At 46.4% G+C, this 11,836-nt stretch overlaps 1 protein-coding gene across 2 annotated transcripts in view; it reads left to right on the top strand.

The window, feature by feature from the left end:
- Positions 1 to 3,617, top strand: part of ALS2CL (ALS2 C-terminal like) — a 125,936-nt gene extending 122,319 nt beyond the window's left edge. For both annotated transcript variants that reach the window (XM_040431511.1, XM_040431513.1), the window contains 4 exons: positions 219 to 280; positions 661 to 810; positions 2,910 to 3,006; positions 3,131 to 3,617. In XM_040431511.1, coding sequence (XP_040287445.1) covers positions 219 to 280; positions 661 to 810; positions 2,910 to 3,006; positions 3,131 to 3,178 — 357 coding nt within the window. In that variant the 3' untranslated portion in view covers positions 3,179 to 3,617. The remainder of the gene's footprint in view (positions 1 to 218; positions 281 to 660; positions 811 to 2,909; positions 3,007 to 3,130) is intronic.
- Positions 3,618 to 11,836: the final 8,219 nt, after the last annotated feature.

Below are 11,836 nucleotides of genomic sequence, written 5' to 3' on the forward strand. Positions count from 1 at the left end.
TGTAATAGCAGAATTGTGAATACAGCTCTGGACGTGACCGGAGTATAAGACATTATGTAACAGCAGAACTGTGATTGCAGCTCTGGATGTGACTGGCGTAAAGCACATAAGAAGTGATTGCAGCTCTGGGTGTGACAGGAGTATAGCACATGATGCAAGGCAGGATTATAAAGCGATTCTGCTTTGCTGAAGGTAACGTTCTCCTCTTCTGTTTCTAGAGATATTCCATCGTGAGACACAAGTGTTTCCAGTCTGCAATCGAGTGTCTGCAGAAAATCATGTAAGTCCCAAGGTGTAGACGCTGCGGGTAGGCGGCAGATCCTGTGTGGAGGAGGGGAATCAGTATGGACTGACAGGGACCTGACAACTCCCCCAACTCTGTCTGTGACATCGTGAATCTGCGCCCCGGCCGCACAGGTGCGGGGGTGTAACCTGCAGGATCACTTCTGTGGCACGCCCCTTTAATATAGTATTCTCCCCCTTGAATTAACTCTGTGCAGTAGATGATAAAACAGACGGATTCTGACGGTCAGATACCACTATCGGCCGGAGCACCCGGCGTCGCGCACGAACAGCCGCCATCCCGACCACGGAGCCCGATGTAGAGGACCCGATTCCTTCCTTTAGGTGCGACTCTAACGCTCTCTTCCTGTCTCTCAGCTCGACGGTTGACCCGAAGGAGAAGCTGGGGATCATCCTGAAGACGTATCAGGAGATCGAGAAGACGGTGTCCCAGGTGCTGAGTAAAGACTACAAGCTGCCCATGGACGACCTGCTGCCGCTGCTGATCTACGTGGTGTCTCGGGCGGGGTACGAGCCGCACATACTGTCCGCTCCGGGGCCCCGGCTCCACATTACACTGACCTTCATCAGATGTCCGCAGGGCGTGCCACAGAGGTGCACCACATAGAGGGAGACACGTGGGGTCTCGGGCGGGGTACGAGCCGCACATACTGTCCGCTCCGGGGCCCCGGCTCCACATTACACTGACATTTATCAGATATCCGCAGGGCGTGCCACAGAGGTGCTCCACATAGAGGGGAGACACGTGGGGTCTCGGGCGGGGTAAGAGCCGCACATACTGTCCTCTCCGGGGGCCCCGGCTCCACATTACACTGACCTTCATCAGATATCCGCAGGGCGTGCCACAGAGGTGCTCCACATAGAGGGGAGACACGTGGGGTCTCGGGCGGGGTACGAGCCGCACATACTGTCCGCTCCGGGGGCCCCGGCTCCACATTACACTGACCTTCATCAGATATCCGCAGGGCGTGCCACAGAGGTGCACCACATAGAGGGGAGACACGTGGGGTCTCGGGCGGGGTACGAGCCGCACATACTAGGGATCGACCGATGTCGATACCGATAATCTGTGAACTTTCAGGCCGATAGGCAATAATTTATACTGATGTTTTATATATTATAATATATCTTAGTTGGTAGTCAATTTATAATTAACCCCTATCAGACCTCAAATCAGACCATTATTAACCCCTATCAAACCTCAGATCAGACCTTTATTAACCCCTATCGGACCTCAGATCAGACCATTATTAACCCCTATCAGACCTTTATTAACCCCTATCAGACCTTCATTAACCCCTATCGGACCTCAGATCAGACCATTATTAACCCCTATCAGACCTCAGATCAGACCTTTATTAACCCCTATCAGACCTCAGATCAGTATTAACCCCTATCAGATCAGACCATTATTAACCCCTATCAGACCTCAGATCAGACTTTAATTAACCCCTATCAGACCTCAGATCAGACCATTATTAACCCCTATCAGACCTTTATTAACCCCTATCAGACCTTCATTAACCCCTATCGGACCTCAGATCAGACCTTTATTAACCCCTATCAGACCTCAGATCAGACCTTTATTAACCCCTATCAGACCTCAGATCAGATCATTATTAACCCCTATCAGACCTCAGATCAGACTTTAATTAACTCCTATCAGACCTCAGATCAGACCTTTATTAACCCCTATCAGACATCAGATCAGACTTTTTAATTTACCCCTATCAGATCTCAGATGAATAAAAAAAAAAAAACTCCTTACCCCTCCTGCGCCGCGGCTCCTCTTCATCTCCGGGTCCGGTGTCTCGCTCCCCTGTGTTCTCTGGCCCGTGCTGCACAGTGTGCACCATCAGGTCATAGTGCGCGCACTACGTCCTGACGCTGTACGGGGTCAGGACAGTGCAGCGCGGGCCCCATCAAAGAAGACCAGGGAGGGTGAGTATCGGAAGCACTTGCTGCGCTTCTTCCCCGCTCCCGACACCCGATGCATACTAGTGCGCGCTTCCATAATGGAAGCGCTCACTAGTATCCGCTTTATACACATTATCGGCAAGGTTAGATGCCGATACCGATAATGTGCAAAATTCTGAATATCGGCCGATAAGATCGGTACTTCTGATAATCAGTCGATCCCTAGCACATACTGTCCACTCCGGGGCCCCGACTCCACATTACACTGACACTTCTCAGCAGTGGTGTACCTAGAGAAGTAAGGGCCCCATAGCAAGGATTAAACCAGACCCCCCCCACAGGACAGAAGGGTTACCGCCTAAACCCTTTTCAATGACCCTTGGGCCATTTTTTTCCACTGCCTCATTTGCTAAAAGATGTTCCTTTAGACCAAGTATTCACCTCCAGTAGAAGAGGAGATGATCCCAACTACGCCTGGGCCCCACAGCAGACGCACGGTCGGCCGCTAGGGTAGCTACACCCCTGTTTATCAGATATCCGCAGGGCGTGCCACAGAGGCGCCACATGGCGTCTCGGGCCATCTACTCAGAGAGCGCCACGTAGAAAGGAGACCAAGTAGTTGTGATTGGCTTAGAATGGTCACATGACAGAAGTCCGCGCCCTGATTTCTGTGACTTTCCCTTCTCCAGGATTCAGCACTTGGGAGCAGAGATCCACTTTATACAAGATCTGATGGATCCCAGTAACCGGGGAGGAATAAATGACTTCCTGCTGACCGCTGTGGAGGTAAGTAATAAAGCTCCCTGAGCACTGCCACAAGAGACACCGTAACAGTGATGTCATTAGCAGGGGGCGGGGCTGTGACAACTTAGAAGCAGACGCATCATTTGCACTTCGTTTCCCTCCGCAGTCTTGTTACGAGCACATTCAGAAAGACGAGGTTCGGCTTTTCAAATGATGGACGAGTCTACGGAAAAAGCGGAGCAGAAGCTTTCTACGCCCACACTATTAATGGACTCCTCCCACCGCTCCAGGAGGACACGCTTTATCTGGATATTCCTTCTTCATCTGACGCACAGATAAATCAGTTCATATATTCCTTTCATAGATAAAACGCTTGCACATAAGGAAACTGAACAGTGTAGATACCAGTCCTGCCCAGAAATGGTCCCTGAGAGGACGGAAAGGAAGGAAGAGTTCAGCAGCGCCACCTGCTGGCCGGAAACAGAACTGGAGCTAAATCAGAGATCTGCAGCACCACCTGCTGGCCGGAACCAGAACTGGAGCTAAATCAGAGATCTGCAGCACCACCTGCTGGCCGGAAACAGAACTGGAGCTAAATCAGAGATCTGCAGCACCACCTGCTGGCCAGGAGAGGGACTGGAGCTAAATTATTTTTTTAAAAATTTGACTTTTCTATCTATTTAAAATGAAAATAATTTTAACCCAATGACCGATGAGAAAAATTATATATATATATTCAATGAATCAACAGGACGGACTGATATCACCACCTGCTGGTCAGGAGCAGAACTAATTCAAGAAGAAAGCGCATAGAAACACAAGGACAGACAAGATATTAACCCTACAAAGTCACTACAGCTGCTGATATATCGTGTCACTGTGTTGGACGATTTATTATGCATTTACGATTATTGCAAAAAAAAGCGAAGAATCAAACACTTTTGCTACAATCGGCCTCATTTAAAGGGGCAGCGCAGCCCTTGCAGCCTTTAGCCACGGCTTTTTTTTCCTGGTGACGTCATCTGTTCTGTGCAGGTCTGGTCACGGGAATATGGTGGAGCGCAGTTGGTGTGAGGGCCCCTTTAAGAGGCGCACAGAGGATCGAGAGAAATAATTTATTCTGTAGATTATTATATTTATACCGCATAGTGTGTAAGTCGGATCGGGTGATGTTCACACTACAGGGAACTAGAGATGAGCAAACTTCATATTTTGAAATTCGTTTACGCTTCGTTTGGTGGTAAAAGCAGAATTGCGCTATGGATTCTACGGACCATTTACCACGAACCATAACGCGATTCTATGACGGAATGCCTTTAGAGGACTCCCCTACATAACAGAAACAGGATGGATCAGTTTTGCAGCCCATAGACTTCTAAGTCCTCTCCTGCCTCTAAAGGCAATCCATTATACATTCCGTCATAGAATTGCGTTATTGTCCGTGGTAACTGAATCCATAACGCAATTCTGCTTTTACCACCAAATGAAGCGTGAACGAACTTCATAACATTAAATTCGCTCACCTTTCAACCAGTATAGGATAGCATTTAATGCTTTAGGGCAGTATGCAAAGGGTTAAATTGTAAAAATGGCAATTTTTACATTAAAGCTCCTCACTGGTTCTCGGCGGGTCATGGGGTGTCCGTCTGCAGTGAATCCCTTTGTGTCACGTTCTCCATTCACAACCAAAGCTGCTTTCAGAGTCCTGCCTGTCGCCGCGGCGCACCTCCATCACATTAGAAGATATGCGCAGCGCTAATGTGATCTCCCACAATGCACCTCTCTGTGGTAACACAAGTCAGAAGTGTGAATGCAGCTCTGGATGTGAGTGGAGTATAAGACAAGATGTCATTGAAGATCAGCACCAGATCGTTGGAGCAGCGGATTCACACACGTGGCGGCTGCTGCCAGAAGAGGCCAGTAGCACAAAGGTTAAGAAATGACAAGCTCAGAGTCTTGTCTACAAATGCTCGCAGTCTAAGGAATAAGATCAATGAACTTGAGGCTATAATGGCATCTGAGAATATAGATGTAGTGGCTGTTACTGAAACGTGGTTCAAGGGGAGTAATGACTGGGATATATCAATACCAGGGTTCTCTCTATACAGGAAAGACAGAGAAGGCAAGAAGGGGGGAGGGTTGGCCCTGTATGTGAAAGACAGCATAAAATATAATTTAATACAAGTTAGAGAGACCAATTTAGAGTCAGTTTGGGTTACCGTGCAGCTTTATAATCATAAGGTAACTCGTGTAGGTGTGATATATAGACCACCTAGCCAAGTCAAAGAATTAGATGATCTACTAGTTGAGGAAATAGCTAAAATGACATTGAAGGGGGAAGTTATCATTATGGGAGACTTCAATCTTCCAGATGTAAACTGGAAAACCAAAATAGCTAGTTCTGCCAGGAGTACAGATATTCTAAATTCCCTACTGGGATTATCTCTACAGCAAGTAGTTGAGGAGCCAACCCGGAAGGAGGCCATTTTAGATTTAGTATTCACAAATGGGAATTTGGTATCTGATATTACTGTAGGGGAAAGCTTTGGATCTAGTGATCACCAGTCAGTGTGGTTTACTAGAAGTACAGTGACTGAGTCACACCACACAAAAACAAAAGTTTTAGATTTTAGAAAAAACTGACTTTTCTAAAATTAGATTAGTGGTATACGAGTCCCTATCAGACTGGAACAGTTTCATTGGAGTCCAGGAGATATTGGACGACTTAAAAGAGGCACTATTAAAGGCAACAGAAAATTGCATTAGGCTTGTCAGTAAAAGCAAAAAAAGGAAGAGACTAGGGATCGACCGATTATCGGTTTTACCGATATTATCGGCCGATATTGAGGATTTTGAACGTTATCGGCATCTATTTTGCCGATATACCGATAACGTATTGGGAACACAGAACGCGCTGCTCTCAGAGCTCTGTGTTCCCTCCGCAGCACAGGGGAGAAGGAAGCAGTGTCTCCCTCCCCCTGTGCTGCCACTGCCGCCAATGAGAGGAGAGAACATAAGAGGAGGGGAGGGGCTGTGGCCGCTGCGGCACCAATGAAGATAAGTCTTTTATTTATTCATATACAGGAGGCGGGAGCTGCAGAATCACATAGCCGGCTCCCGACCTCTATGGACGGTAGCTGCGGTCCGCGATAGTTAACCCCTTAGGTGCCGCGGATCGCAGCTACCGCTCAGAGGTCGGGAGCCGGCTATGTGATTCTGCAGCCAGCTCCCGCCTCCTGTATATGAATGAATGAGAGACTTATCTTCATTGGTGGTGCAGTGCGCCCCCCCCCCCAAGCCCCCCAGTATTAATCATTGGTGGCGCAGTGTGCCCCTCACCCCCATCCCAATATTAAAAACATTGGTGGCGCAGTGCGCCCCCCCACCCAGTATTAATCATTGGTGGCAGTGGCCACAGGATCCCCTCTCCCCTGCTCCTCCGATCGGAGCCCCAGCAGTTTAATCCTGGGGCTCCGATTGTTACCATGGCAGCCAGGACGCTGCTGAAGCCCTGGCTGCCATGTTCAGCTCCATGCTGCTGTGTGCACAGAGCACAGAGCAGCAGGGACAGTGCGAGCTCCTATTCAATGGGACAAGGGTTCTAGTCCCTAAGGGGGCTAAAAGTTAGTAAAACAAAACAACAAGTATAAATGAAAAAGATTTACAAAAAAAATAAAAATACACGTTAACAATAAACATATTAATTTTCAGCAGATTTGCGTAGGAAATTTTTTTTTTCTCAAAAATGAAAATTCCCAGAATATCGGTATAAATTAACGGCTATCGGCCTGAAAGTTCACAAATTATCGGTATCGGCCCTAAAAAATCAATATCGGTCGATCCCTAGAAGAGACCACTGTGGTACTCAGCAGAAAATTATAAGATTAGGCAGAGAGAGGCCAAACAAGTTATAAGAGCTTCTAAAGCACAGGCAGAAGAGAAATTAGCTCAGTCAGGGGAAAAAGGCGATAAGGCATTCTTCAGATACATAAATGAAAAAAGGAAACTAAAACAAGGAATTACCAAATTAAAAACCTAAAGAAGGAAGGTATATGGAAGAAGATAAAGAACTAGCTGACTGCCTCAATGAATACTTCTGTTCAGTTTTTACAAAGGAAAATGAAGGAGAAGGACCTCAGTTAGGAAAAAAGACTAATGAATCTTTTGATGCATGTGTCTTTACAGAGGAAGAGGTTCTAAGTCAGCTGTCTAAAATTAATACAAATAAGTCACAGGGGCCTGATGGGATACACCCAAAGCTATTAAAAGAGCTCAGCGGTGAACTAGCAAAACCATTAACAGATTTATTTAACCAATCACTGGCAACAGGAGTCGTCCCAGAAGATTGGAAATTAGCAAATGTTGTGCCCATTCACAAGAAAGGTAGTAGAGAGGAATCGGGCAACTATAGACCAGTAAGCCTGACATCAATAGTGGGGATATTAATGGAAACCATACTTAAGGAGAGGATTGTGGAACATCTAAAATCACATGGATTGAAAGATGAAAAGCAGCATGGGTTTACTTCAGGGAGATCATGTCAAACTAATCTTATTGATTTTTTTGATTGGGTGACTAAAATAATAGATGGAGGAGGTGCAGTAGACATCGCTTATCTAGACTTCTGTAAGGCTTTTGATACTGTCCCACATAGAAGGCTTATCAATAAATTGCAGTCTTTGGGCTTAGACTCCCATATTGTTGAATGGATTAGGCAGTGGCTGAAGGACAGACAGCAGAGGGTTGTAGTCAATGGAGTATATTCAGACCAAGGTCTTGTTACCAGTGGGGTACCTCAGGGATCTGTTCTGGGACCCATATTGTTTAATATCTTTATCAGCGAAATTGCAGAAGGCCTCGATGGTAAGGTGTGTCTTTTTGCTGATGACACAAAGATTTGTAACAGGGTTACAATTTAATGTGGATAAGTGCAAGATAATGCACCTGGGACGTAAAAACCCAAGAGCAGAATATAAAATCAGTGATACAGTCCTAACCTCAGTATCTGAGGAAAGGGATTTAGGGGTCATTATTTCAGAAGACTTAAAGGTAGGCAGACCATGTCATAGAGCAGCAGGAGATGCTAGCAGAATGCTGGGGTGTATAGGGAGAGGCATTACCAGTAGACAGAGGGAGGCGCTCATGCCGCTCTACAGAGCACTAGTGAGACCTCATCTGGAGTATTGTGCTCAGTACTGGAGACCATATCTCCAGAAGGATATTGATACTTTGGAGAGAGTTCAGAGAAGAGCTACTAAACTAGTACATGGATTGCAGGATAAAACTTACCAGGAAAGATTAAAGGACCTTAACATGTATAGCTTGGAAGAAAGACGAGACAGAGGGGAGATGAGAGAAACTGCTAAATACATAAAGGGAATCAACAAGGGAAAAGAGGAGAGAAGATTTAAAAGAAGAAAAACTGCTACAAGAGGACATCGCTTTAAATTAGAGGGGCAAAGGTTTAAAAGTAATATCAGGAAGTATTACTTCACTGAGAGAGTAGTGGATGCATGGAATAGCCTTCCTGCAGAAGTGGCAGCTGCAACTACAGTGGAGGAGTTTAAGCATGCATGGGATAGGCATAAGGCCATCCTTCATATAAGATAGGGTCAGGGACTAACCATAGTATTCAGTATATTGGGCAGACTAGATGGGCCAAATGGGTCTTATCTGCCGACACATTCTATGTTTCTATCTAATAGTCCGCATTCTGCTGCCTTCACAGACAGCGTCACATGGGCACAGAACACAACAAAAGTGAATCAGGTAGAGGGGGAGGAGTGCAGTCATCATCCTCCAGTCACATCCAGAGCTGCACTCACAGTTCTGCTGCTTTCCTGCTAGCACTTAGGTTACAGACCTCTCTGCTGCCCCCTGCTGGTTCAGTGTCTGCACAGATCATTACACCATGTAATACAGCTCAGGATGTGTACAGTGCTGTGACTACAGATCTGGATGTGACTGGAGTATAAGACGCGGTATAACTGACTGAAGATCAGGATGATGCCATCTCCATGGGAACGTCTCCATTGTGCTTCCCACGAGCGGCTCCAGGAGGCTTCCCTCTTCACCCAAAGGACGTGTGCCATACATGTACAGGGCAGAGAACACTGAGTACATACATGTATGGGGCAGAGAACACTGAGTACATACATGTATGGGGCAGAGAACACAGAGTACACACATGTATGGGGCAGAGAACACGGAGTACACACATGTATGGGGCAGAGAACACGGAGTACACACATGTAGGGAGCAGAGAACACAGTACATACATGTAGGGGGCAGAGAACACGGAGTACATACATGTAGGGGGCAGAGAACACGGAGTACATACATGTAGGGGGCAGAGAACACGAAGTACATACAAACCGGATTCCAAAAAAGTTGGGACACTAAACAAATTGTGAATAAAAACTGAATGCAATGATGTGGAGATGGCAAATGTCAATATTTTATTTGTAATAGAACGTAGATGACAGATCAAACGTTTAATCCGAGTAAATGTATCATTTTAAAGGAAAAATACGTTGATTCCAATTTTCACGGTGTCAACAAATCCCCAAAAAGTTGGGACAAGTAGCAATAAGAGGCTGGAAAAAGTAAATTTGAGCATAACGAAGAGCTGGAAGACCAATTAACACTATTTAGGTCAATTGGCAACATGATTGGGTATAAAAAGAGCTTCTCAGAGTGGCAGTGTCTCTCAGAAGCCAAGATGGGTAGAGGATCACCAATTCCCACAATGTTGCGCAGAAAGATAGTGGAGCAATATCAGAAAGGTGTTACCCAGCGAAAAATTGCAAAGACTTTGCATCTATCATCATCAACTGTGCATAACATCATCCGAAGATTCAGAGAATCTGGAACAATCTCTGTGCGTAAAGGCCGTAAAACCATACTGGATGCCCGTGATCTCCGGGCCCTTAAACGACACTGCACCACAAACAGGAATGCTACTGTAAAGGAAATCACAGAATGGGCTCAGGAATACTTCCAGAAACCATTGTCAGTGAACACAATCCACCGTGCCATCCGCCGTTGCCAGCTGAAACTCTACAGTGCAAAGAAGAAGCCATTTCTAAGCAAGATCCACAAGCTCAGGCGTTTTCACTGGGCCAGGGATCATTTAAAATGGAGTGTGGCAAAATGGAAGACTGTTCTGTGGTCAGACGAGTCACGATTCGAAGTTCTTTTTGGAAATCTGGGACGCCATGTCATCCGGACCAAAGAGGACAAGGACAACCCAAGTTGTTATCAACGCTCAGTTCAGAAGCCAGCATCTCTGATTGTATGGGGTTGCATGAGTGCGTGTGGCATGGGCAGCTTGCATGTCTGGAAAGGCACCATCAATGCAGAAAGCCGGAATTAGACTTACCGGTAATTCAGTTTCCACGAGATCACCAAGACGGCTACAAGGAGATTGACCCCTGACCTCTGTAGGGGCAGGAACAGAGAGAGGGTTTAAATCCCCCCCCCCCCCCCACCACCACCAACACCAGTGTGTCCAAAATTACAGAGACCGAAATAAGTGGTGAGAACACAAAATAATAAGTCGAGAGGGTATTACTTCATAACCTCCCAGGTAAGGCTAAAGAAAGGGTAGGGAATATATGTGCCGTCGTGGTGATCTCGTGGAAACGAAATTACCGGTAAGTCTAATTTCGGCTTTCCACCTCATCACCACGACGGCTACAAGGAGATATAAAAAATTATAGCTTAGGGGGGACGACCGCCTGAAGGACCTTACGTCCAAAAGACAAGTCTGAACTAGATAGGTCTAACCTATAGTGTTTTGTAAAGGTGTGGATGTTAGACCAAGTAGCGGCTTTACAGATATCCTCAAGAGAAGCTCCGGCCCGCTCGGCCTGGGAGGAGGACATAGCCCGGGTAGAGTGAGCTCTCAAATTTGAGGGGCAAGGCAGGCCTTGGGACTCATAGGAAATGGAATCCTTAATCCACCGAGCTAAGGAGGACCTAGAGGCTTTTAGACCCTTATTCTTACCTGAGAATAAGACAAATAGGTTGTTGGATCTACGGAAACCTTTCGACACTTCGAGATACTGTAAGACTGAGCGTCTTACATCTAGTGAGTGGAAGTTAGATTCCCTATGATTAGAAGGATTACTGCAAAAGGAAGGTAAGACTATATCCTGGTTACAGTGGAAATCCGATACTACTTTAGGCAAAAAACCTGGATCTAATTTAAGAATGGTTCTATCATCGGTGATACGGAGATAGGGTTCTTGTATCGATAGTGCTTGAATCTCGCCTAGCCTTCTTGCGGACGTGATGGCCACCAAGAATGCGGTCTTAAACGATAGATGTTTGGTGGAACAACTAGATAGGGGCTCAAACGGGGCAAGTGTTAAGCCTGTGAGCACCGTATCGAGGTCCCAGTTGGGGATCCTGGATTTTAGAGAGGGGCGTAGTCGAGGAGCAGCTTTCATAAATCTTCTGATCCAGCGATGACTGGCTAGATCTTGATCAAAGAAGCAAGCTAGGGCCGAGACCTGTACCTTCAGGGTGGAGGGTCTAAGACCTAATTCAAGTCCCTGCTGGAGGAAGTCCAAGATTTTCTGAAAATTGGGCGGCTCTAAGTTTGGGGCAGGGTTACCAATCCAGGTACAGAATCTCTTCCAAATCTTTAGATAAATCGAGAAGGTAACCTTCTTCCTACTCGCTTTTAGGGTAGATATCACTTGGTCAGAAAGCCCTTGTGACTTCAACCTCTGGACCTCAGGATCCAAGCTGACAACTTGAGGAAGCTCGGGTTTGGGTGTAAATGCATAACTGAGATCCCAGTCCCAATGAATTGTGAGCGCATCCAGCGCCCGGGGATTGTCCCGTGGGTTCAATGAACAGAACG

This window comes from Bufo bufo, chromosome 5, assembly GCF_905171765.1.
Source record: "Bufo bufo chromosome 5, aBufBuf1.1, whole genome shotgun sequence".
Classification (NCBI taxonomy): Eukaryota; Metazoa; Chordata; class Amphibia; order Anura; family Bufonidae; genus Bufo; species Bufo bufo.